Source organism: Fundulus heteroclitus, unplaced genomic scaffold (genome assembly GCF_011125445.2).
Source record: "Fundulus heteroclitus isolate FHET01 unplaced genomic scaffold, MU-UCD_Fhet_4.1 scaffold_141, whole genome shotgun sequence".
Lineage (NCBI taxonomy): Eukaryota > Metazoa > Chordata > Actinopteri > Cyprinodontiformes > Fundulidae > Fundulus > Fundulus heteroclitus.
Genome location: NW_023396553.1, coordinates 437,213 through 463,709, shown reverse-complemented (window position 1 = coordinate 463,709; position 26,497 = coordinate 437,213). Strand labels below are relative to the sequence as shown.

The 26,497-nt window shown below is 39.7% G+C and overlaps 1 protein-coding gene across 2 annotated transcripts in view; it reads left to right on the top strand.

The window, feature by feature from the left end:
- Positions 1 to 24,401, top strand: part of dnah9l (dynein, axonemal, heavy polypeptide 9 like) — a 42,440-nt gene extending 18,039 nt beyond the window's left edge. Inside the window, exons 29-79 of one of the 2 annotated variants that reach the window (XM_021322349.2) lie at positions 706 to 783; positions 934 to 1,066; positions 1,323 to 1,450; positions 1,704 to 1,852; positions 1,949 to 2,099; positions 2,199 to 2,330; positions 2,449 to 2,622; positions 2,716 to 2,920; positions 3,491 to 3,656; positions 3,764 to 3,866; positions 4,015 to 4,152; positions 4,240 to 4,341; positions 4,537 to 4,698; positions 5,330 to 5,413; positions 5,760 to 5,869; positions 5,965 to 6,127; positions 6,293 to 6,416; positions 6,684 to 6,826; positions 6,922 to 7,083; positions 9,053 to 9,112; positions 9,195 to 9,368; positions 9,455 to 9,601; positions 9,940 to 10,053; positions 10,215 to 10,358; positions 10,581 to 10,763; positions 10,866 to 10,871; positions 10,981 to 11,082; positions 12,109 to 12,243; positions 12,411 to 12,584; positions 12,698 to 12,830; positions 12,959 to 13,061; positions 14,113 to 14,235; positions 14,345 to 14,549; positions 14,683 to 14,847; positions 16,302 to 16,442; positions 16,580 to 16,750; positions 16,840 to 16,962; positions 17,057 to 17,250; positions 17,430 to 17,578; positions 18,397 to 18,524; positions 18,672 to 18,809; positions 18,953 to 19,042; positions 19,145 to 19,336; positions 19,415 to 19,534; positions 21,184 to 21,243; positions 21,463 to 21,645; positions 21,850 to 22,032; positions 22,152 to 22,267; positions 23,410 to 23,522; positions 23,632 to 23,772; positions 23,917 to 24,401. In XM_021322349.2, coding sequence (XP_021178024.2) covers positions 706 to 783; positions 934 to 1,066; positions 1,323 to 1,450; positions 1,704 to 1,852; positions 1,949 to 2,099; positions 2,199 to 2,330; positions 2,449 to 2,622; positions 2,716 to 2,920; positions 3,491 to 3,656; positions 3,764 to 3,866; positions 4,015 to 4,152; positions 4,240 to 4,341; positions 4,537 to 4,698; positions 5,330 to 5,413; positions 5,760 to 5,869; positions 5,965 to 6,127; positions 6,293 to 6,416; positions 6,684 to 6,826; positions 6,922 to 7,083; positions 9,053 to 9,112; positions 9,195 to 9,368; positions 9,455 to 9,601; positions 9,940 to 10,053; positions 10,215 to 10,358; positions 10,581 to 10,763; positions 10,866 to 10,871; positions 10,981 to 11,082; positions 12,109 to 12,243; positions 12,411 to 12,584; positions 12,698 to 12,830; positions 12,959 to 13,061; positions 14,113 to 14,235; positions 14,345 to 14,549; positions 14,683 to 14,847; positions 16,302 to 16,442; positions 16,580 to 16,750; positions 16,840 to 16,962; positions 17,057 to 17,250; positions 17,430 to 17,578; positions 18,397 to 18,524; positions 18,672 to 18,809; positions 18,953 to 19,042; positions 19,145 to 19,336; positions 19,415 to 19,534; positions 21,184 to 21,243; positions 21,463 to 21,645; positions 21,850 to 22,032; positions 22,152 to 22,267; positions 23,410 to 23,522; positions 23,632 to 23,772; positions 23,917 to 24,164 — 7,065 coding nt within the window. In that variant the 3' untranslated portion in view covers positions 24,165 to 24,401. The remainder of the gene's footprint in view (positions 1 to 705; positions 784 to 933; positions 1,067 to 1,322; positions 1,451 to 1,703; positions 1,853 to 1,948; positions 2,100 to 2,198; positions 2,331 to 2,448; positions 2,623 to 2,715; positions 2,921 to 3,490; positions 3,657 to 3,763; positions 3,867 to 4,014; positions 4,153 to 4,239; positions 4,342 to 4,536; positions 4,699 to 5,329; positions 5,414 to 5,759; positions 5,870 to 5,964; positions 6,128 to 6,292; positions 6,417 to 6,683; positions 6,827 to 6,921; positions 7,084 to 9,052; positions 9,113 to 9,194; positions 9,369 to 9,454; positions 9,602 to 9,939; positions 10,054 to 10,214; positions 10,359 to 10,580; positions 10,764 to 10,865; positions 10,872 to 10,980; positions 11,083 to 12,108; positions 12,244 to 12,410; positions 12,585 to 12,697; positions 12,831 to 12,958; positions 13,062 to 14,112; positions 14,236 to 14,344; positions 14,550 to 14,682; positions 14,848 to 16,301; positions 16,443 to 16,579; positions 16,751 to 16,839; positions 16,963 to 17,056; positions 17,251 to 17,429; positions 17,579 to 18,396; positions 18,525 to 18,671; positions 18,810 to 18,952; positions 19,043 to 19,144; positions 19,337 to 19,414; positions 19,535 to 21,183; positions 21,244 to 21,462; positions 21,646 to 21,849; positions 22,033 to 22,151; positions 22,268 to 23,409; positions 23,523 to 23,631; positions 23,773 to 23,916) is intronic. The other variant, XM_036129127.1, reaches the window with a different exon arrangement.
- Positions 24,402 to 26,497: the final 2,096 nt, after the last annotated feature.

The window sequence follows — 26,497 nt, the reverse complement described above, 5'->3', positions numbered from 1 at the left end:
TGGTAACCGGTAAGTGGGACTTCTCAATGCTTTCTTTTAGTGATTGTTTTCTTCATGCTGCTTTTCTAAAAGGGGCAGAGGTGAGACTGCATGACTAATAGTTAGCCTGTCAACAGATTCTCCCTCCAGAACTATGAAACTCTGCAGCTCCTCCAGAGTAACTGCTTAGCTGCTTCTCAGAAAAACACTCTCCTTTGCTGGCAAGTCACTTAAATTAGACAAAAGTCTCTTGGTAGGTTTGCAGTTATACCAAATTATTTCCACTTTCGAATGATAGACTGAACAGTGCTCTGTGACATGTTCAGAGCAGCGGGATACTATTTTCAAATCAAACTGTGCTTTAAACTTCTCCACAACATTTACCTTGGCCTGAAAGATCATGTGTTTTTATCTCCGCTTCTTAATTTGCACTAATCTGTGTTGGTCGGTATCATAAAATGTCAAAATGTTCAAACAGTATGGACATATTTACAAGCTACTGCATAATATTGGATATGAAATGCATTTTTAAAACTTACAACAGTCCAGCTGCATGGTATTATAGCCCTTCTATAATAAATAGATAGAAGGATAAAAATGAAACATGATAATGGAAAATAAAGAGCAAATTTTACTTAAAACTGTGTTCATTTATGTATTTGTTAATTATCTAGTTAACTGTATAAAATGCTTTAATATTTATTTCCATGCTTTTTGTGTGTTCAGGTGACTCAGTTGGAAGAGCTGCTGGCTGTCAGACATTCTGTGTTTGTTGTAGGTGGGCCAGGCACTGGAAAAAGTCAGGTAAACAACTATATCAAGACACTAAATACAAAACTGAATTATTGCTTTTGCAACTAATCAACAAGTCCATTGATCTATCTTACTTCTTTAGATTGCCTGTGCGTAAAGGTATTTTTGCATGATGTGTTATTCGTTTTTGCTATTTTGTAGATCTTGAAGACCCTCCACAGGACATATTCTAACATGAAGAAGAAGCCAGTATGGACTGATATTAACCCCAAAGCTGTTACCACAGATGAGTTGTTTGGCTATCTGCATCCTGCTACCAGAGAGTGGAAAGATGGTGAGGTGCTTAAATACTGTACAAAGAATTTAATAAACAGAGACGAGAATCAAAGAGACCACAGATCATGATGAATTTAGGTTATTGCCACTCATACATAGTTCATTTCTAAACCTCATCTGAGAATGTCTTTCAAATGACAAGCGTAGCATTCCCATAGCACATTGTGGATTAAAACCTTTTTTGTGTTTTTTTTCTTAGTAGTTTTTAACAGATTTTGCTGTATGTGTAAATCTTTTTTTTTTTCTTTCATAAGGTCTTTTCTCCTCCACCATGAGGGAGCTGACCTCAGTGACCCACGACGGGCCGAAATGGATTGTTTTAGACGGGGACATTGACCCCATGTGGATTGAGTCACTCAACACAGTCATGGATGACAATAAAGTGAGACAAGTGTTTTCACTGATGTCATTCCCTCTCCCCTTTCTCTTAATCCAATATCAAGAAATGTATGTTGGAGTTTGATTTAGTATATGTTTACATATATTATAAAAAGGCACCATGGATATTTTTGGCATATTTCTATTAGTGTTTGATTCCAAGTTTCTGAATTGGGGTGTTGTGCTTTCATTGTGTGTTTTAGTGCCATGAGCTCAGCTACAAGAACCCCTAATCTTCCAATTCTCTTACTCCTCAGGTTCTGACACTTGCCAGTAATGAGCGGATCGGTTTGTCATCCTCCATGCGTCTGCTCTTTGAGATCTCACATTTGAGGGCGGCTACTCCAGCCACAGTGTCCAGGGCTGGAATACTCTACGTTAACCCACAGGACCTTGGCTGGAGCTCGTAAGACTCACAAACAAAACACAGATCCACCGAGAATGTGTGTGTTGGTTCTTTTTCAATTTTCTGATATTTGATTTTAACTAATGTCTCTCACAGTTATGTGGCAAGTTGGATAGATACCCGTCAGGCCCAGTCTGAGCGGGCCAACCTCACCATTTTGTTTGATAAGTACGTGCCCTACTGCTTGGAGCAAGTCCGCTGCAACCTGAAAACCATCACTCCCATTCCAGAAAACAGCATGGTGCAGGTGTGGTCCTCTGCCAGTGACTGCAAAACAGAGCCTGACTGGATATTATCTATTGTTTATTGAAGTATACTGTTGCGTGTCTATATTTTGCTCGATCAGACTCTTTGCTCCTTGCTGGACTGCCTGTTGACAGAGGAAAACACTCCACCAGACTCCCCACGAGAACTTTATGAGATCTACTTTGTCTTCGCCTGTGTCTGGGCTTTTGGAGGCGCTCTCTTTCAGGATCACGTATGTGTTGACCAAATATGAGCATGGTGCAGCAAACTAATTGCCTGATCTTAAACTCACACTACTATACATTATTAAACCACTTGTTACGATTGTGTTTATTATATATCCAATTCAGTTGAATGATTATCGCTCTGAGTTCAGTCGCTGGTGGTCTAAAGAGATGAGAGCTGTGAAGTTTCCTTCCCAAGGCTCAGTCTTTGACTATTACATTGACTCTGAGACTAAAAAGTTTACACCCTGGAGTGAGAAAATGTTGCCATTCGAGCTGGAGCCTGACGTCCCATTGCAGGTTTGTGATCGTAATTGTAAATGCACTATATTACTATCAAAGGTAATCACCACTCTCACTGATTCAGAGTTACACGTAAACATCTTTTTTCAGACAGTGCTAGTTCACACCCCAGAAACCATCTGTCTGACGTACTTCATGGATTTGCTGCTGCAGAGGGGGAAACCTGTCATGTTGGTGGGCAACGCAGGCGTCGGCAAGACCATTCTGGTGTCTGATAAAGTCACCAAACTGAAGGAGGACTACATGGTGGCAAAAGTGCCCTTTAATTATTACACGACATCAGCCATGCTGCAGCGTAAGAAAAGCTACAAATCTACAAATGTTTGTAAGATGACACTGGATTGTTGAATGAAACCCATAACTTGTAGTATGACAAACTTAGAAGAATTATAGTGCCTTGCAAATACATTTATACCCCCTGAACATTTACAATTTTTTTTCCATGTTACAGCTACAGAATTCAGTGTATTTTATTTTATTATTTGATAAACCATCTGAAAGTAATGCATAATTGTTAAGTGGAAGTAAAATATACATAATTTTCAATTATAAAATTTGTAGAACCACTATATCTGCAATTACAGCTGCAACGGTATGCTTCTTCTAGATTTGAACATCTAGTTGGTTAAAGTTTCACTTTTTCTTATTCGCAAAATAGCAACTTTGGCCAAGAAGTCTTAACTCCGTCAAGTTTTTCCGTCACCTTTTAAAATATTGCTGATGAAAATATCAGATTTTTTGATTTTTTTGTTTTATTTATTCCTGGTATTAGAACCACTCCCCATCTCTTTTTGTCAATGCTCTTAGTAAAAAATCTCCATGGTTTAATATGTTGAACTTGTTCCACGCATTACTTAAACTTTAGGTGTTCTGGAGAAACCATTGGAGAAAAAAGCTGGTCGTAAATTTGCTCCTCCTACCGCTAAGAGGCTCATCTACTTCATAGATGACCTCAATATGCCTGAGGTGGATTTTTATGGGACTGTCCAGCCCCACACACTCATTCGTCAGCACCTTGACTATAGCCATTGGTAAGTATAACAATACAATCAGAGCCTGGCACTGTTTAGATTTATAGACAGCACCTAACCCAGAATGTGAGGGTTTATCTAATTAAAAAAAACGTGAATCATCTTAGGTATGACAGGCAAAGGTTGGCTCTGAAGGAAATACACAACTGCCAGTATATCACCTGTATGAACCCTACAGCTGGAAGCTTCTCTATCAACCCCAGATTGCAGGTGCGGACGATCGCATGCTTTTTACTGAATCCTTCATTCGGCATGACTTATGTGCTACATTATACTTAAGGTTTTAGTTTTTAAAAAGCTAAATTTAATTAGGGGAGACACATAACCTAAAAAAAAAAACACGTTTACTTTATTCCAGAGACATTTTGCAGTATTTGCTGTACACTTCCCTGGCGCTGATGCATTGGCTACCATCTTCTCCAGCATCCTATCAGCTCACTTCCTTCAAGGTGGATTCAGCTACGGAGTCTCTCGCTCAGTTGGAACTCTCATACAGGTTCACCTAAAGCTGTAGATTGAAATTTGTCTACTAATACATGCGGACATGTTTCAGAAATGCCCTTTGGTTTTTTACCTCATATAGGCCGCTATCTGTCTTCATCAAAAGATTAGCCAGAACTTCCTGCCAACAGCTATACGCTTCCATTATATCTTCAATCTGCGAGACCTCTCCAACATATTCCAGGTTAGAAATGATGTGCAGAGACATTATTGTGCTGAGTAAACAGTAAGCTTTAGATTATTAAGAATGTAAAACTGAAAAAAAAAATAACAAAATCCTGGAGATGTGGTTTGTTCCGATGTTCATGCAGCTAAATGACTACTTTTAATTTAATCTGATGATATGTTTTTTTTTTTTTCATTATTTATTGGTGGATAGGGTATCCTATTTGCTCTGCCAGAGAGTATACGTTATCCCATGGATCTGGTCCATCTGTGGCTCCATGAGAGCTCCAGAGTCTACTCTGACAAGTTGATGGAGGAGAAGGATGTTGAACTCTTTAATAAAATCCTGCTGGACACTGGGAAAAGATACTTTGAGGTAGAGGCTAAATGCTGTTATCTTTATGACAAACTTGCTACCTGGTAAAAAGTCTGGAGAAGTGGTGGGTATTGAGAATAGACAAATTTGACCATAATAGTATATAGTCTTAGATTACCTAGTCTAAGGTAAATTAAAATAATATGCACATAGGAAACTAATACAGCCTGTACTTAATTAGTTGAACCTAAAAGTTTTGGACAAATGCTAAAACTATGATCTGGTGTGATGAAACTGATTTGTGAAGCATCCATGCTGATTATTAAGTGTTCCGGCACACAAATCCTTTAAAGGCCCATACCATGATTATTACTGTTAAAACTTGATTACATGGATTATAATTATCTTGCAATCGAAGGAGAGGAATGGGAATGGAAACATTAAAGCTTAGGGTTATAAAATCAGTCCTACTACCAATGTTAACAAAATAATGAATTTACTTTTAGAAATAAGTCACTCCAGTCTGTATGCATCTCCAGATGGTTTTTAAATAACATTGTGTCGTACCCTTTATACATTTATTATCCAACCTACCATTCATCCGTGAACCCTTTTATAAGCTTTGGTGATCTTGTTAATGGTTTTATCTAATTATTATAGTTTTAAATAACACCCTGCCTTTCCTTCTCAGGGAATAGACGACTCCATGTTTATCCATCAGCCTTTGGTGTACTCTCACTTTTCCCAGGGAGTAGGAGAGCCACGCTATCACCAGGTTTGACATGAACTTACACACACGTGCAGAACATCATAAAATGTAATGACTCCCGGTATACACTGCGGAAAACCAATGAGCTAGCCTTTTTAACAGATTTTTAAGCTAGAAAGGTTTGCATGACTTCAGTTAACTTATTGCCAAGATGTTCTGCTTCTCAAACATTCTGAGATCTTTGGGCTAAGATTAGGCTGTCATGTCCAGTCCGAGATGATTCTGAATTGCTTTCACTTTTAGCATTGGTTTTCTGGATGTTGCTACAGTGGTATATATGGTAGTCATGACATAAACACAGCTGACCTTTAAAATAAACTTTTTGTTACCTTAAATTTGATCTTCACGTCAGGCCACAGACTGGGAGAAGCTTCAGAAGACACTGGCTGATGCTCTGGAGCACTATAACGAGCTTCATGCCGTCATGGATCTAGTACTATTTGAAGAAGCCATCCAGCATATGTAAGAAAGAAATAGTTGTACAGATTCTAGCCAGTATAGAGTATGGACTTAAAAGGTATGACCTCTATTGTAATCATTGTTCTGTTTGGGTTCAGTTGTCGGATCAGTCGCATCCTGGAGGCCCCTTATGGTAATGCCCTCCTTGTGGGGGTAGGGGGCAGTGGGAAGCAGAGTCTATGTCGACTGGCTGCTTTTCTCAGCTCGCTGGAGGTCTTTCAGATCACGCTGCGTAAAGGATACGGCATCAATGACCTAAAAGTAAATACACCTTCACAAATCTACAACAAACACAAAAAATATCAAAGTTCTCTGACTCATGTCTGGCCTTTTTTATCTTATAATCATGTTTCAGAAAGCATTAATATTTGCATTTAGTTTCTTGTTTTTTTTTTTTCAAAATATATACGTTTGAATGATCCACAGAGCGACATAGCTGCACTGTATATAAAAGTGGGAGTGAAAAACATCGGAACCGTGTTCCTACATACAGATGCACAGATTCCAGATGAGCGTTTTCTGGTGCTCATCAATGATATGCTGGCCTCAGGTTCGTTTGTTGTTCTTTTGGGGCACCTAATTTAACAATTAGCCATGTTTGGATTTTCAGCCTAGTGTTGATCTTTTTTATATATAGAGAGCCAAGTGAGCTTCTTTATGTAAGACTATAAGATATTAAATGTTTTTTTGTTTTTTTAAAGCATACATTTATGATTTTTGATCCAAACAATTTCATGAAACCCAGTCGGGTATTCATTTAATGTTTTTGGCTTTGGTGGGGAAAAAAATGTGTATTTGAATATATGTATGTTTTCAGGGGACATTCCCGACTTGTTTAGTGATGAAGAAGTGGATATGATTGTAACATCGATCCGAATGGAGCTGAGGGGTTTGGGACTCATAGACAGCAGAGACAACTGCTGGAACTTCTTTATTGAGCGAATAAGACGTCAGCTTAAGGTCTAAAAATGTCGTCTCCTAAATGTAAGCACGTCACTACTTATGGCTGGAGAAATTTAATCTTTAACAAAAAAACTGTATTGTTTTTTCTTCAGGTGGTCTTGTGTTTCTCACCTGTCGGATTCACATTGCGTACGCGTGCGCGGAAGTTTCCAGCTCTGGTTAACTGCACTGCTATAGATTGGTTTCACCCTTGGCCTCAGCTTGCCCTCCAGTCTGTCAGCTCTACATTCGTAGAGAAGATACCTGGACTGGAGGTGAGAACATATTTAAATATAGTTCAGAGCTCCACAGCAGAGACTGGAGGATCTGTCCATAAGCCGTACACTTTATAGGGTTGGACTTTCTGGAAAAGTGGCCAGGAAAATGGAATTACTTAGTGCTATAAATAACACCGGCATTTCAAGTTTTTTCCATGTGGGTGACTCCCCCAATCTATGAAAGAAGATGCTTTGGTCAGATCAAACTAAAGTCTAATTTTTCGCCCACCAAGGAAACAAACTTCACACATCCCATCGCATCCCATCACCCTCCACAATGAAACGTGGTGGTGGCAGCATCATGCCGTGGGGATATTTCTCAGCACCAGGGACTGGGAAACTGGTCGGAGTTGAGGACAAAATGGATGGTGCTAAAAACAAGGATATTCTGGAGCAAAACCTATCAGTCTGCCTGTGATTTGAAACTTGGGCATAGGTTCACATTCCAGCACTACAATGACCTCAAGTATACTGCTAAAGCAACACTCAAGAGGGAAATATTAAGGGAAAATATCTAAATGTGAATCTGAATGGCCTAGTCAAAGTCCAGGCATCAATTAAATTGACAATCTGTGGTTAGAGTTGAAGATTGATGTTCATGAGTGAAAACCATCCAATATGAAGGAGCTAGAGCCTTTACTTAAGGAAATTGGCAGAAATCCTAAAAATTATTTGGCAAGCTCATAGAGACTTTTCAAAGCCATTTGTAGCTGTAACAGTTAAGTGTGATTATGTGTTATGTTATTTTGTCCAGCTGTTGTTTGCCTTATTTTAAAAAACTAATATATCTCTGCAAACTCTGAAATAATGCATTTAATTCCAGATCGTGAAGCAACAAAAGATCCAAAATGCCAAGGGGGTGAATACTTTTGCAAGGCATTGAGCAATTAGGCAAGGGCAATACACTATGGCTGTGGAGGACACAAGTCTTGATTATTTTCTTATTACAAATCAGAGGAAAAAAAAAAAAAAAAATATATATATATATATATATATATATATATATATATATATATATATATATATATATATATATATATATATATATATATATATATATATATATATATATATATATATATACATATATAGTTCCTTTGGAAAGTATTCATACCAACTGACCCTTTTCACATTTTGTCATGTCATTTATTGGGATTTTATGTGATAGACCAACACAAAGCTGTGCAAAACTCTAAAGAGAAAGAAAAGGATACCATTATGCAAAAACATTGGCACTTGTGTTCAGTCCCCACGAGTCAATATCTTATAGAATCACCTTCTACAACAATAATAGCTAAGTGTTTTGGGTCATACCTACCAGGATTGTCCTCTGTTTAATTCCTTCCATCTCTTCATTAACACTGACCAGTGTATATGCCTCTGCTTACGTAAAGTATTCCCACAGCATGAAGCTGCCCTCACCATGTGATCAGGGTGCTGTGATGTTTTAGTTCACCATCACTGGTGGCATTTTGTATGTTGGCCAAAAACTTATTTCAGCAGATAACTGCTTTCTACATGTTGCTATGTCCCCTACATTGGTTTGTGGAAAAACTGCATAAGTGATTTATTCTAACTTTCATTCAACATAACCTTTGTCCTACCATTCTTCCAGTGAGGACATATTTGTAACCAAATAACAGATGCCCTGCTGTCTCTTACCTGAGCAGTGGATCACTGCAGCTCCCCCAGAGTTACTATGGCCCAGTTTTACAACTAGAAGTTTCTGTTTCTAGTTGTAAAAACTGTTTCATTATCAATTTGTACAGCACTTTTTGTCAAAATCTGAGAAGGTTTAAGGGGTATGAATACCTTCACAAGACCCGGTAGCCTTTATCCTAACAATCGAAAGTAGTGGGGAAAAAAATGTTGCTTGTTTCTTTTCATAGGTTTTAGCTAACCATGCTTAAGCTTCATGCTATTTGTAATCAATCCATCATTGTCTTCCCATGTTCTCGTTGCGCAGCCTAAAGTAAGGGTCTCCATTAGTGAGTTCATCTCCCATGCCCATACCAGTGTCAATGAGGTGAGAACCACAGCACAGATTGTTAGCAATGACTGATCTTCGTGTTGCCCCTGAGTGTAATTCACTGGTTGGTTTGTTGAAGGTGAGCGTTAGGTACCAGCAGAACGAGAAGCACTTCAACTACACCACTCCAAAGAGTTTCCTCGAGTTCATGAAGCTCTACGACAACCTGCTGGGGAAAAAACGCAAAGAGCTGACCCAGAAAATGGACCGATTAGAAAACGGACTACAGAAACTCAAGAACACCGCGTCACAGGTCAGTAAACATACACAATCCAGAGACAACTTATAACATCATATGCGTTTTCTGTCCAAACTATTTCTATCGTTCCTATTTGTTAGGTGGAGGATCTCAAGGCCAAGTTAGCAGTGCAGGAAGTGGAGCTTTGGCAGAGGAACTCAGACATCGAAGCTCTTATTGCCAAGATAGGCCAACAGACTGACAAGCTGAACCAGGAGAGGGCGGTGGCCGATGCTGAGGAGCAAAAGGTAAATATAATGGCCTTAATAGACTAAAGCTGTGTCTGAGTTACTGTCAATCCTATTCATGCTTCTCAAAGGCAGTCAACAGCCTGTCACTGTTGATATTAAATACAAATAGCAGAACACAGTTTGAGGTTTATTTAATTTCACTTTTTTCACTAAGAGGGTCAAAACCTTGACTTTATTTAAAAAGGGACAATTTTGATCTCAAGCATAAGCATCATCATTTGATCTATTGTACCAAAATATAGATTTTAGCTCCTTCACATTTGCAGTCTCTTGCAGTTTAAGGGTAAGAGGTGTGACACTATTCATATAATTTATAATTTTTCACAATTGTTCAGGTGGAAGCAATTCAAGCTAGTGTTACAAAGCAGCAACAGGATACAGAAGACGACCTGGCCAAAGCTGAACCCGCTCTACAAGCAGCTAACACAGCACTTAACACACTAAATAGGGTAATAAAGAAATGTATACCAAACTGAGCTCACCTTACTCTGTAATTGCTGTATTGATCAAATCTCATTCTATTTATCAGTTGTTTGAAGTTTGTCTGTTACAAAAAAAAAATCTATAGGCTAGATGAAGTCATGAGAACATGTGCATCTGTGTGATCCAGTTGAATCTGACAGAGCTGAGGACGTTTCCAAACCCTCCAGCCATCGTCACCAATGTCTCTGCAGCTGTCCTGGTGCTGCTGTCCCCGCAAGGCAGAATCCCCAAAGATCGCAGCTGGAAGGCCTCCAAGATGGTTATGAGCAAGGTGATACACCACAATGCTGTTCGGAAAGCCACAAGTTGTAAGAGTTCATCAAGTAGTGGTTACTAAATTTGAAGTTTTGCCTCCTTCACATGCTGTCAGTTCCTCATCGGCCTCATAGAGTCGTTGATACAGAATGGCATATGTATTAATGAGAAAAATAACCTATGCAGAATGATGTTGCCGGTCTTACTTTGCTAGTTTGTATAAACATGTGCTGTCCAGGTTGATGACTTCCTGCAGGCTCTGGTGAACTTTGACAAAGAGCACATCCCCGAGGCCACTGTGAGGTGTGTGAGAGACGACTACCTCAGAGACCCGGAGTTCAACCCAGAGTTTGTGCGACAGAAGTCCTCAGCCGCCGCTGGCCTCTGTGCTTGGGTGATCAACATTATACGCTTCCATGAGGTACCACACAGAAACCTCCGCTATAACAAATATTCACCCAAGCTAGGTGTGTGGGTTATTGACTGATGTGCTCCTCCCCAATTTTTGTGCTGCCCTGGATAGATTTTTGTAAGTACATCATCTTCTCTTTTGGTAAAGATAACTGTTTTTTAGATGAACCTGCTTAAATATATTGTAGCAGTGTCATTTCAGAAGAACAGTAAGTGTGTTTTTCCAGGTATCCTGTGAGGTGGAGATGAAGAGGATGTGTCTTTCTCAAGCTAATGCCGATTTGGCAGAGGCTGCTGAGAAACTGGAGGTCATCAGGAAAAAACTTGCAGTGAGTCTGTTTCTTTTTTCTTGTTTTATTTTGTCTATGGTTCAACATTTTTAAATGTTGAACCGTAGACAAAGTGATTAGAGTGGAGATAAATATTAGTTGGTTTTATCTGCAAAGATTGTCTCTACCACTGTTAACAGATATTCTGCATGTTTTACTAGGTTTCCTACTCTCATTTTATACCCAAACAGTCCCTTACCATAAGTATTTATACCTCTTGAACTTTTTCACATTTGGTCAATTTACAACCAAAAACCTCTAAGGAATGAAAAGTGTTGCATACATTTTGCATTCTACTCCCTGAGTTGATGCTTTAGCTATTACAGCTCCAAGTCTTTGGGTGTCTCTACCAGCTTTACACATTATGTTTACATGCACAAAATTTCATGATCGTATTGAAATGTATTTGGATTAAAAAACAAAAAACAATTGGATTGTACCGTTTATATGGGCACACAATCGATTAATCCGATCATAATGTATAATGTTCAAAATAAAAGCACTCTGACATGCGCAGTTATAAGTACTCTGGTCAGTTTGCCATATTCGGAATAACTTGAGCCTGACAAGTGTTTATATGCATGTTGATCAGATTATCAATCAGCTCATTCACACTACAATTTCATATCGATTGAGCTTAAACCAATCACAATATTCCGATTGGCTTGTTTACATTATTGTACAGGACATTTGTATTTATATTATTTTAGGACACACAGAGGGACTCCATTTGTTGATCATGTGGCTCCTGAAGGCAGTTGTTTGCACTACATTTATTTAGACACACCATACTAAAGGGGTTGAATACATATGTACACCACAATTAGCTAATTTTCCTTCCTAAAAGACCCTGGAAAGCATAAATAATTTTCATGGTCTATATGAAATCCCCATAAATTCATTGAAGTTTATAGCTCTAAGCTATCAAAAAAAAATAAGTTTATTGCTTGTGAATGCTTTTGTAAGGCACTGTACATTTTTGCTATATTGCCTTCAAATATTTTATATGAATGTTTCTGACTTTAGGAGCTGGATGGTAATCTGGAAACACTGACAACAGCTTTTGAGAAAGCCACAGCAGAGAAACTACGTTTTCAGGAAGAGGTGAACCGCACCAACAAGACAATAGAACTGGCAAATCGGCTCGTCAAGGGATTAGAGGTTAGAGGCCGCACATTTAATAACGCTCATGCCTATCAAGTCTAAATCTAACATTTTACCCTGGATGCAGAATGTCTTTCTAAAGCTGCTCCTTTTGAGTGTTAGCAGCAACGAAATTTGCCATATGTGCAAGATCCAAAGCAAGTGTTTTTGTGTGTGCGTTTCAGAGTGAGAATGTGCGCTGGGCACACTCAGTAGCTCAGTATCACGAGCAGGAGGAAACTCTCTGTGGGGACGTCCTGCTAACTGCAGCTTTCATCTCCTATGCTGGCTCTTTCTCTAAGAAGTACCGGAGGGAACTGCTGGACAACCTCTGGATGCCATTCCTGCGCAGTCAGAAGGTTACAGGTTTTCTTTCACATGTGTTATAGTGTCACAGAAAATAAGTTAAGACTGTTGTCTAAACTTGCGCCTTATTTTTGTTTAAATACCCATCTCTTTATCATTCTATCAGGTGCCCATCCCCATGGCAGGCGACTTAGATCCAGTGTCGATGTTGACTGATGATGCAACAGTGGCCCAGTGGAACAACGAAGGCTTACCCGGAGACAAGATGTCCACTCAGAATGCTACCATACTCATTAACTGTGAGCTGAGGTTTAACATGTTCCCCATCCAATCTCTTCGACGACTTTCTCTTTCAGTAGAGCTAGTGAAGTTGAAGTTTGGCTTACTGGTACTGGGACAGCTCCAGATAACATGTGCTTCACTGCAGGCGAACGCTGGCCTCTTCTCATTGACCCTCAGCTGCAGGGCATCAAGTGGATCAAGAGTCGCTTTGGTAACACTCTGAAGGTTGTCAGTCTAGGAGAGAGAGGGTGAGTGTTTTTTAATTTTTGCTGGACTTCATAGCTGGTATTTCATTGTTGGCCTCTACGGTGATAAGAACTTGGTTGTGTTAACCACAGTAGTCTGACAGCATTTATATAGAGCAACGTGTGAAAGGATTCATACCAGCATCCCTGCATTATGACGCTGCCACCGCTTTGTTTCACTGTGTTGTTAATGTTTTCAGGGTGACACGTGATGTTAGTTTTCTTCCACATGTAGAGCTTTGCATGCAGGTAACAATGTTTCATTTTAGTATCATCTGAGCAGAGCACTGTCCTCGCCATGTTTGCTGTGGCCTCTGAATGGCTTTAAGGCAAACCTTGTAAAGGACTTCCTGTCTTTCCTTCAACAATGGTTTTCTTCTTCCCTCAGGGCAGATTTGAGGAGTGCCTGTTGACACTTTCTCTCTCCTGAGCTGTGGTTCTCTACAGCTCCTCTAGAGTTATCAATGTTCTCTTGGTCTTGGTTGCTACTCAATTGAACTGTCTTGGTTAATCCGCAGGTCAGCTGTGAGTTTAGGTGCATTGCTTTGTTCCGGTAGACTTAGTGTTGTGCCATACTCTACTTTTGAATGTCAGATTGAACTGTGTTTATTCTACAATAAACCTCTAAAATGTTCACAAAACAGCTGTTTTTATACTAGGATTAAATCACATAGATGCATCCTAATTACGAATATGGAAGTGCTAGATAATAATGTAAGGGTACCAGAGTAAAGGTGAGTGAATACCTAATGTGATCCACATTTTTAACACTTTCATTTGTTATTAAAAAAATCGTATTCATATTCATACAACTCTACTTTCACTCAACAATTATGCACCGCTTTGTGTTGTCTTATCAGATAAAATCCTATTAAAATATATTCATGTTTGTGGCTGCAGCCAAATCTGACAAGATTAACCCTTTTTGAAAGATTCTGTTGAAGGAAGTGCAGCAAGTCTTGCCATTGTTATATACATACAACACTCCATTTCCTTTAAAAGCGCTGTTGTTCCCTTTAGCATTGTTAGCTAATGACGTTCAACTATTCTCCAGGTACGTAGACGTTATTGAGCATGCTGTGGTGGCAGGCGACACTGTGCTTATTGAAAACCTGGAAGAGACTATAGACCCAGTCATCGACCCTCTGCTTGGGCGACACACAATAAAGAAGGGCAGGTGATAGCCTGATACCAACATAAGCATTTCGCATAAAAAAAAAAAAAATCAGATGAATTTGGTTAATTCATTTAAATTCTTCCCTTATGTTCTTACTGCCCTGTTGCAGCTGTATAAAGGTGGGGGACAAAGAGTGTTTCTTCCATCCAGGGTTTAGACTGATTCTTCACACAAAATTGGCCAATCCTCACTACAAGCCAGAGATCCAAGCCCAGACTACCCTCATTAACTTCACAGTGACCCGCGATGGGCTGGAAGACCAGCTCTTGGCCCAAGTGGTGAATCAGGAGAGGCCAGACCTCGAGCAATTGAAGGTGGGTTACAACAGGAAACGTGTACTTCCTCCAGCTCAACATTTATGCTAATATTTCATTTTATGCATTGATAGTACTTAGTAAAGTTAATGCTTCTTTTTAATGTGATTATATTTTTTTTATTTCCCTGCAGAGTGAACTTACAAAACAGCAGAACATGTTCAAGATAGAGCTAAAGCTTCTGGAGGATGAGTTGCTGACTAGACTGTCTGCAGCGGAGAGTAACTTCCTCGGTGACAACGTGCTGGTGGAGAAACTCGAGACAACAAAGCACACGGCTGCTGAGATTGAAATGAAAGTAAGGGAATAAATCTTCAGTTGTGATAATGAAATTAGCGAAGCCTGTTGATGCAAATCCAGTCCGAAATTTACATACACTCATCATCAGCATAAATGTTAGATTCATTTGGGGCTCATAATGTTATTTTCATAGTGATGCAATGATGCAACTGTTAAGCGCTTTAGTGAATTTATTGTGGGCAATAATGTGTTCCACAAAGGGTCTAACACCCCTACTAAAGATGGTTAAATGACTCTTAGCCAGATGCAGAGAAGTCTCACACTTTGTGTAGCAGTCAACAGGCTGCTTTGAATGGCTTTATATTTAACCGCTCTTTTTATTAGAAATGGTACAGCTCAAATTATTAGGCTATGCAGCACTGGCTTTTAGACAAACTCCCCAAATGTTCATAAATGTTAGCCTTTGTCCATTACAAAACCAGTATGGGTTTGTACTTGACATCAGTGTCCTGCTGGTACACCTAGTTCTGCCCAAGTTTCAGCAATCAAGCTGTAGGTTAGAAGTTAAGGTGAAGAATTTGGAGGTAACGTGCCTTGCAGAAGTATTCATCCACTTTGGCATTTTTCCTGTTTTGTTTGCATTTTGGAATTATAAAGGATTGTTTGAGAGTTTGCACGATCTCATTTGCAGAATATGCATACCACTTTGATTTAATATTTAATTGTGATTCAAACAAAATATAACTGCATAACTGTACTTAGTAGAGCCACCTTTGGCATTACAGCTTCAAATGGCTTTAGATAAGCCTCTACGAGCTCACCACATCTTTCCACTAGGATTTTTATCCATTCTTTGAGGCTAAACTGCTCCAGCTCCTTCATGTTGGATGTTTTTTTTTGTTTGTTTGTTGTTTTTTTTTGCTAGTGAACAGCAATCTTCAAGTCAAACCATAGATTCTCAGTAGGATTGAGGTCTGGACTTTGACTAGGCCATTCCAACACATTTGAATGTTTGCTGCCCTTAAACCACTGGAGTGTTGCTTTAGCAGTATGCTTCAGTGATTGTCCTGCTGGAAGGTGAACCTCCGTCCAATTCTTAAATCACATACAGACTGGCACAGGTTTTGCTTAAAAATATACCTGGATTTAACACCATCCATCTTTGTCTTGACTTGGACCCATTTCCCGGTCCTCCAGTACCCCAGCATTTCAACTGGTTTTGAAATAAATAAATTTGCCTAACCTCAGTTCTGTTAAAAAAAATTTAAAACAGGAACTGTTTTATTTTTAAAGTCAGCAGAGTTGGGTCATGTAGGATCATTCCGCCCTGAAAAAAAATGGTTTAAATGCATAACTGAAAGTCGATAATGTATGATATTGCTGCCAATGATGCATGTATGTAAATGTCCCAACTGTATGCCCTCCTAATTTTTCCTCCTTTTGTTTGCTTTAGGCTAATCATATACATTTGTCTCGTCTTTCTGTATGCCTTTTGTAATCCCTCATTTGCAGGTGCTGGAAGCTAAAGTTAACGAAGTAAAAATAAATGAAGCTAGAGAGCACTATCGCCCTGTTGCAGTCAGAGCCTCTCTGCTCTACTTCATCATGAATGATCTCAACAAGATCAACCCCATGTACCAGTTCAGCCTTAAGGTAGCCATGGGGGCAAAGTTGGGAGCCAGCTCACAATTATAATTAATATGTTTGATTAGATGCATGAGAAAAACTTTACTGAGCTGATCTGAAGAAAAAAAAAAACGCTTCCATAAATGTTTTGTTTTTGTTCTCAGGCTTTCAACATTGTTTTCCACAAGGCGGTGGAGATAGCGGAGGCCTCTGAGGACGTAAAGAGCAGAGTAAACACCCTCATTGACTGCGTTACATACTCCACCTTCAACTATATCAGCAGGGGCCTGTTTGAGAGAGACAAGCTCACGTTCACAGCACAGCTAACCTTCCAGGTGTGTCTGTATGGATGTTTAAGTGAATATTGGAGGAAAAAAAAACATATATTATTTTTACTCTACCTGCCTGTGTGTTCTTTTACCAGCTCCTCCTGATGAGCAGGGAGATAGACGTGCGAGAATTAGACTTTCTGCTACGCTTCAACATTGACCACAACTATGTCAGTCCCCTCGATTTTATCTCCAACTCGTCATGGAGCGCCATCAAGGTTCACGTGTGGAGACTTGCCAGGCTTGCGTTTGCTTTCTGTGAATAAGTGAGAGTTTAAATCCCTGCTCATGCTGTTGCTTGTTTGTGTCCAGGTGATGAGTTTTACCGATGAGTTTCGGGGACTGGATCGGGACATTGAAGGCTCGCCTAAACGCTGGAAGAAACTAGTTGAGTCGGAGTGCCCAGAGAAGGAGAAGTTTCCACAGGAGTGGAAGGGGAAAAGTTCCCTTCAGAAGCTGATCATGATGAGAGCCCTGAGACCAGACCGAATGACCTATGCTCTCAGGTGAGGAGGGTTTTGCTGTTATTTTCCTATACTGTTCTTAGCTGATCCGTTTTTGGTTTTACATAATGCATCATTTGGTTAATAAATATAAAATCAACCTATTTTGTATATCGGTCCTCAATGTTTGCACCTATGCATAAAAATGTGTATTTTGTACACTTTCTTGTTAAATACTGTAGGAACTTTGTGGAGGAGAAGCTGGGGGTGAAGTACACAGAGGGTCGAAAGTCGGAATTTGCAAAATCCTTTCGCGAAAGTGGTCCTGCCTTTCCCATGTTTTTCATCCTCTCGCCTGGAGTGGATCCACTGAAAGACGTGGAATCACTGGGTAATAAACACAGAAAAGCACACGTGTACAAATCATTTACGTACAGTGTTTACCAATGATTTTCAACTTTAAAAAAAAAAATCTGAAAATTATGGTGTGCCTTTAATTTGACCACCTTTTACTATGATGCCCATAAACTAAAATTCAAACAAAATGCAAACTATTACTTTCAGTCGGTCAAAGTCATCTAATTAGTGCACTTATGTAATTTAATCTCAGTAGGAATACATCTTTCACAGGTTTGTAAGAAAACACAAGTGAGCAAACATCCCAAGTTTGGATATGTCATCACTGCTCAATCCATCATCTTTAAAGGAGCAATAAGCAAAATTGCATAATTTTAGATAGAAGGAACTAAAAAAATAGCAATGTGAAGAACTAAAGGTATATTTTTAGATGGATCATGGTATGACATCACCCATCATATCTCTGTGATTTTCTCCAGTCTCTTGTTTACAAAGCTGGCAGCACTTGTATGTACATCCATGTGAACAGCTGCCACTCAGGGCTTAGCCCCTCCCTGCCCATAAAATACCACTGTCAGAGGTCATGGTTGTTGGTCATGTGGTATTGTTTGGGTATGTTGACATGATAGTCATTCTATGTTTATCTGAAGCTGTGATGCAATATCAGTAGTGTGGTCATTTTTCATACACACACACACTCGCACATAAATATATATATATATAAATATATATGAATATGTGTGGGTATATATATATATATATATATATATATATATATATATATATATATATATATAAATTCATGTGTTTGTGTTTTTGCATGCATTGAAAAGGCATTCCTGTGTGTTCCAGGAAGAAAGCTCGGTTTCACTATAGACCTTGGGAAGCTTCATAATGTGTCCTTGGGACAAGGTCAGGAAAGTGTGGCTGAGATCGCCATGGAAAAAGCTGCCAAGGAGGGTCACTGGGTAATATTACAGGTCAGCTTGCACAAAACGGATAGAGATAGCCATCCTTTCAATTTAACAATGATATTTATAGACCTCTATAGTCAACTAAATTAAGAGTTGTTTTTAAAATCCACTTGATTATGTTGCGTTTTGACAATGTTAGAAATGCTGTTGCAGAACGTCCATCTGGTTGCACGCTGGCTGGGTGCACTGGAGAAGCTGCTGGAGCGCTGCTGTGAGGACAGCCATCCAGACTACAGAGTGTTCATGAGTGCTGAGCCAACATCTACTCCCCAGGAACACACTATACCACAGGTCCATGTTGTTTATGAGCAATGAGGCTACAGACAATTAACATTTCTTCTCAGCTGTCTTTTTATGTGTCTGAACCATTACTCAACAGGGTAACATGTGAAAAATGCTAAATGCCAATATAGGTATTTTTTCTTGTTTCTTAGGGCATTCTGGAAAATGCTATTAAGATCACCAATGAACCTCCCACAGGCATGCATGCCAATTTGCATGCAGCCCTGGATAACTTTGACCAGGTGGCCTTTTCTTCGTGCTTTTCACAAATCACACATTATTTTTCCTTTGTCTTTTATTGTCTTTTTTAACACCTTATTGCCCACTATTTGGCTTCTCTATAGGACATTCTGGATCAGTGCAGCCGTGAGCAGGAGTTCAAGACCATTCTTTTCTCTTTGTGCTACTTTCATGCCTGCGTGGCAGAAAGGAGAAAGTTTGGGCCTCAGGGTTGGAACAGAAAATATCCGTTTAACACCGGGGACCTTACCATATCAGTTAATGTCCTCTACAACTACCTGGAGGCTAACGCACAGGTGCAGCATATTTGTATGAGGGTTGTAGGCAGCGGTACTCGTGTTAGCCGTTATTTATTAAAACTCATATTGTCAAAGGTTCCATGGGAGGACCTGAGGTATCTGTTTGGGGAGATTATGTATGGAGGTCACATCACGGATGACTGGGACAGGCGGCTCTGTAGGACATACCTGGAAGAATATATGCAGCCGAATCAGGTTTGTTCTTAAATGCAAGGTGAGCACATTTAGGTGTGTTCCTCTGATGAAGAACTGGACTAAGACCAGACTTAACATTGTGCTCTTTTTTGTCACATTTAAATGTTTCAGATTGTAAAATAAATATCAATTTCAGACAATCCTAACCAGAGTAAATAAAAACACACTTTTGAAATCATGATTTCATTCATATAGGGACATTGTCCAAGCCAACCTGGCCCATAGCATAAATGTAATTGCTCTCCTTGTTAAATCATAAATTAATAGTGATAGACCCCTTTTTTATGGACTGATTTCTCTTGTCACACCAAGACCTGATTACTGCCAGGTCAGTCGAATCAAGAAATCACTTAATTCTGGCTATCCAAACACCCAAGTTCTCGTGTGTTTTGTTTTGTTTTTGGGGGGAAAAAATGTGTAAAAAAAACAAAAAAAAACAAATGAAAGCAAAAAAAATTTATATACGTAAGCTATTGCAATATAACGTCTTTTCTCAATAAAATGATAAATATTTATAAAAAGAAATCACTTAAACAGAACCTGCCTGACAACATAAAATATGCCATAATAAGCATATTTTTAAAAAAGCAACCCATCAAGCTCCAATCTAAAGAAATGTAGTCGAGAAAAACTTGTTGGCATCTCTCAGCCTGGAATGGGTTACAAAGCCATTTCTAAGGGTTTTGGAGTACAGTGAACCACTGTGAAATCCCATAAAATCATAGGTGAACATTCCCAGGAGGAGCCATCCTACCAAAATTAAATCCATAGCAAGCTGACGACTCACCCAGGAGGTCACAAAAGAAAGAAGAACACTGCAGGCCCTGCTGGCCTTAGTTAAAAGGCACTATTTTACCATTATCCACCTGCTGTCAATGTTTTGTGGTTTGACCTAAGATTTTGAAACTAGTAAAACACTGGTTTGGGAATAATTTATAAAAATATGACATGGAACTGGCCCAATGATTGCATGAGGTTGATGGCAGGGGGCAGTGTAGCAGGAATAAGACAGACCAACTGTAAACACCGCAGGTTAATGTCTTTTATATTACAAATCATCTTTGCTTGTCATTGCAACATAAATTCCAATGAAATTTGTCCTCTGTTATTAACCCATCTCTTTAGGGAACAGTCAGCCGATCATGTGTGGCACCCGGGGAGCACTCTGGGGCTGAGAATTTGGGATCCTGCTGTAACCATTAGGCCACCGCTCCCCCTTTTCTGTTATAAAGATAGCAAGGAGGAGAATTACAATAACAGTATCTTAAGGATTTTTTCAGAACTAGTTTGATAGGGTTTAAGACAACATAAATACTTTTGTCTGGAGATATAAGGGGGCTTCTGAGTCACAACTACAGAGAGATTGGGCAGTTGACTGCCTGGGCAACCCGCATTGGTAAATTGTTGTAATTATGTTGATATGTCATCATTTTGTGGTATTTTCTTAACTCATTGATGATCTGAAAAATTGAAGTGTGACAAATAAAACAAAAAAAGAACAGATGTTTAAGGTGGGCAAGCATTTTTTTTTTTTTTGATAAGCAGATGCCTGATCAAGAGCCATTTAGCGACCATTTGGGGAAATACTAACTGGTTTGTCCAGGACTTTAATCTAAATAATAGTAATTCTTTATTTATTTTTCTTAAAGTTTGATAGGAAGCTTTCACTGGCACCAGGGTTTGTTGTTCCCTCCAATCTGGACTATCAGGTAAGGTCAAACAAACACTGCTCAAGCATTCTTTTTCTTGCTAATCTCTGCTGTGGTGCTTATTTCTTTTTTTAACATGTCGTAAAAGCAAGACGAAAAATAATCCAGCTAACCCTGAGGAGCTCACTTCCTGCAAGACACATTTTTGCATTTTATATGCGTGTCTCTGAAAGTAACGTCAGATACATTTGCCCATTAATTGCATTTCATTCATCTCAGGGCTACCATGACTTCATAGATGAGATGCTGCCCCATGAAAGCCCAGTTCATTACGGATTGCACCCAAATGCAGAAATTGAGTTTCTCACCGTGACGTCGGATAATCTTTTCCACACACTGCTGGAGCTTCAGTCTCCAGATGCTGTGATGGGAGAGGGAGCCTCACAGACACTGGAGGAAAAGGTGGACTCTATCTCTCCGAAGCAAAAGCTAAAACCTACAAAAAAACTGAAATGATCCTCATAATTTAGTCAGTTACAACACCAGTGCGTCTTCTCTTCCAATTCCTGTAGATACATTAACAAGAAATGTATCAGTAAACCTACAGAATGTTAATTAACATGTTTTTACTATTATTGATGAATTGAACCCTCCGCTCACTTGCAGGTAAAAACAATTTTAGATGAAATTCTGGAAAAGCTACCAGAGGAGTACAATATGTCGGACATAACATCCAAAACAGCCGAGCGGTCGCCATACATCGTAGTCTGCTTCCAGGAGTGTGAGCGCATGAACATGCTCATTTTTGAGATTCGCCGCTCACTGAAGGAACTCGACCTGGGACTCAAAGTACGTTGAAAGATAGACTGATGGACAGCAATTCTATTGTTTGACCTCTGATGTCCTCGTTTATGGCTGATCAGTATTCACTCAGGTTTTTTAGTGGCATAACAGTTGTCTCTGTAAAGGGTGAACTGGCCATGTCCTCTGAGATGGAGAAGCTGCAGACAGCCTTGTTCTTCGACAACGTCCCTGATACTTGGACCAAACTGGCCTACCCTTCAACCTACAGCTTGGCTATATGGTATGTGTGTTCTTCCATGTTGCAGCACTTTCACTTTATTAGGAACAGTTGTTCTACTGGTGCTAATAGCATATCAGTCAACCAAATGGCATCACCTGAATAATGTAACCAAGCATCAGAGTTGGGAAGAATGGGGATTTAAGAGACTTTGGATGTTGCATTTTTCTGAAACATTCTGACACCGACAGCAATGCAACATCCAAACTACTGGGATTTTTGTGCCCAACCATCTCATAGAATTACAGCAAATAGTCAGATAAAGAGAAAACATCCAGTAAGCAGCAGTAGGTTGGATGAAAATGCCTTGTTGATGTCAAAGGTGTAAGAAGAATAGATAAATCTGTTTGTGATGATGGGCAACAATCACTCAAAGTAACTCATTACATCCATGAACATTGCTTCGGCTTTTGACCCATCGTATGCATGTGCAGTGACATAACCCAGGTCACATGATGTAATGATAAATATACACAGAAAAGGCCATATTTACTAACAAATTCAGCATAAACGATGTTTACAAGACAAAAAAATAAATACTACGGGACATGATAATCTTTTAGAAAAATGTTGCATGGGACCAGCGTGAGCTACTGGCGCATACATTTAAAAAATGTAAAGTAACGTGAATATGTACCCTTTAAGCAGCAATAGACCAGATCAGGTACAGCTCCTCTCCTCTAAGAGCATGAATCTGAGGGTATAGCACTGGCAAGGTCTTGCCAAAATTGACAGTTGATTGGGAAAACGTTGTCAGGTCTGATGAGGCTCAGTTTCAGCAGCAACGTTCAGATAGTAAGGTCAGAATTTAGCAAATACAACATAAAGCATCGATCCATCCAGCCACCGAAACCCCTGCAAACACACAGCGCCAAAAGACTACCAGCAGACATTTGAAAAAGTGAGTTGTAAAGAATAAAAACAATACTTAATTTAATAAAAATAAAAAAGGACATGCAAAACAGAAAGTATATAAGCTAAAGGGGATAAAGAAGGTAAAATAAATAGTAACATAGATAATATTGAAAAGGTTGCATTAAATTATTCAAAATAGAAGTTTACATGCCTATAATCTCAGCAGATGCAAGTGAAAGGAGATGACTCTTCAGTTTATTTTTAAGAAATGCAACACTCATTTTCACCAGGTACAACGATGTGATGCTGCGTTGTAAAGAGCTTGACAGCTGGACCCAGGACCTGTCTCTGCCCAGCGTCGTCTGGCTGTCTGGACTGTTCAACCCACAGTCCTTCCTTACTGGTAACACAGACAACACCCTTACCAAGACATAACGTGTCTCTTTGGTTTTTCCATTACCGTTTCCCTTTGGTGCTCATCCTTACAATCAGGTGTTTTCATCACATTCTAGCTGTGATGCAGTCTCTGGCACGTAAAAACGAATGGCCTCTGGATAAAGTGAACCTTACTGTAGATGTAACAAAGAAATATAAGGAAGAATTCAACCAACCTGCCAGAGAGGGGGCGTATGTGTATGGACTTTACATGGAAGGTAGATATGCTTCATATTTTCCAGCATTAGCTCGGACAGAACACAGTAAAATGACCCATTTAGTGAGCCTCTTTGATAGCCCCTGTAGGCTGTATCCAGCATAAAAACACTGCAACATCCCTCCGTTTTGTTATTGTATCCCAGGTGCCAGGTGGGACCCTCAGACTGGGGTGATCGCCGAGGCTCGTCTAAAAGAGCTGACCCCAGCCATGCCTGTGATCTCAGTCCGAGCGGTGCCCAACGACCGCCAGGAGACCAGGAACATCTATGAATGTCCGCTTTACAAGACCAAGATCAGAGGACCCACATACGTGTGGACTTTTAGCCTGAAAACCAGGGAGCGTCCAGCCAAATGGGTGTTGGCCGGAGTGGCCCTGCTGCTCAGTGTTTGAATAATTTCCGCCAATTTCTCACTAAGTTTCATTCATTGGTATATGAATCACAAAGTCCCTTCCCGTCAGAAGTATATGTGTTTACTGAAAGCAATCTTACTGCAGTGGAATCAAACATATTTTCTTTTTATTGAAAAATGATACAATATACAGAGAAAAAAAAAATGCCAAAAATTCTCACACAAAATCACAGTTAGAACTGATAAAGTCTAAGCACGTTTAACAAATCAAATCCAAAAACTACAAAATACCGTATAAGCAAGAGGAGGGGCAAAACAAATGACAGTGCTGCCTCATTAGTGTGGCGTTCAAGTGCCTCATTTCAGCACACTTTTACCTCTTACAGTATGTTATTCAGCAGTTTAGAAGTATTACACAGGTGAAGTCTATCTGAGAACTTGCCAGTACCATATACTCAGCCCCTTTCAGACACACTTGTTTTTAAATTTATCTGATGCTAACTGAACGTATCAGAGTCATGTCAGAAAAAACACACCAGTCACTTTTACGCACCTTGGAACATGTACTTTCCAACAAGGGACAAGTGTGAACAACATGCTGTCCTGATGAATGAGAGATACACTAATTAGACTTTTGTGGCGGATTTCAAATCAGGGGTTTTTGTGAAGTTTGACCAAGCTCATTTCAGCTTAATTAGATTTCTCGTTAGAAACTCTTGTATTAAAAAGATGAAAGAACCGCATAACATTTTTTTAATGGTCTTGTTTGGTCAAGTAGTCACTATATTAGAAGTAGATGTGATGTTTCACTGTGTGTGTGTGAGAGATAAAACAATAAGTGTTTAAGTTATTTAAACAAAGCAGATAGACTGTTCCTATTTTAGACCATCTTTAGCATCTTTTTTAGTGATTAGCATAGTTAGCATAGCAATCATGACTAAAACAGCAGTCCAATGTCTAAAGATGTCTTTGAAAATATAGTGTCCTGCCTAGAAACCTTCACTCATTGTTTGTGCTTCCTCTGATTTTATTTTTGAATTCATCAGATACTGAAAATAGCTAACTTCGCGTCATCCTTAGAAACAGTGTTCACACTGACGCGTACTATAGTCAGTGTGATTTTGTATCACAGGATGTATCTTCATGTACCAGGTTTCACTGGAGAATTCAGATGTAAATAACATCCCTTTGACTTGTATACCCTCGCTTAAGGCCTTCCCTGCAGTCCCTCTTTTAGACAATGTCACTGCGGATGAAATCTGCCTGTATTCAGCAACTGGTTGCAGAAGAAGAATCTATAGAGGAAGGGCATTCCTAGGCTCCATCCCAATACGTCTATTGGGTAACAACTCTTTAGCCAAAGCAGAAGTGGATCAGCGGTCGCCATGATAAGTGCTATCCGAATAGTGCAGTCAGTAAGGAAGGAAGTAGGAAAATGAGCCTCTATGCTTCCTCCTGCGGCTAATTTAGCGTAGGAACCTTTTATTGTCCCTTATTGGGGCTAAGGAGCTGTAATGCAAACCCCGACTCACTTTGTTCCTAGGCCTGCTGCGGCTCCAGTTGCGGAAAGGGCACTGGCGAGAACAGAAGTTCATGTGGTCCTTTCTGTTGCTATCCCTCATAAATGATTAAAAACAGCCATGGTTTTCGTTTTTCAGGGCAAAACTCATTACTCGTGCGCTTAAATATCCTATTTCATCCCCAAAAGCCCCTTTGTTTCCTCCTGTCTCTATGTCTCCATTTTGTTTACGCCAGTCAAGCTTGCTGGGTTGGTGCGGTGATTTTATTCTGAAATCCACCGGACCGTTATCCTGTCTTGCACCCGGCGTTTCCTGTTTGGCTCGTGAAATTCAGGAGCTTGATCCAGGGATCAGTGCAGGATCTGGTTGAACTTCCTTCTTGCGCAATAGTTTGCAGCACTGCACCGCTTCGGTAACCGGACCCACAACCGCATGCAACTCATGTGAGTTGAAACATTAATTTTTAATTATTTGCGTTCCTTGACGCAACCATATCTACACCGCTTTCAACGTGAGCCCCGCCTAAGAAATCCCACAATCCTTTGCATGACATGCCAGCCCACCTCACAGAAATTAACAAAAATGGCCGGAGAGAAGAGATCATGCACTTTGTAGTTCATTTGCGGAAGGCTGTAGGTCCAGATTTGACTTGCATCATCCATGTACATTTCCGTCATGTAATGATGTCGGAGCAATCCTAAATCGGTCCAGCAGTCCGAAGCTCCTTTCTTACCCACGACCTTCATTCATTCCGCTCAGTCATCCCACTCCCTCACCTCCCGCGCTGTTACATTTTGGTGTCACACTGACTTTAGGTTGCAAAATGCATATGTGTGAATATGTTTCAGACTAA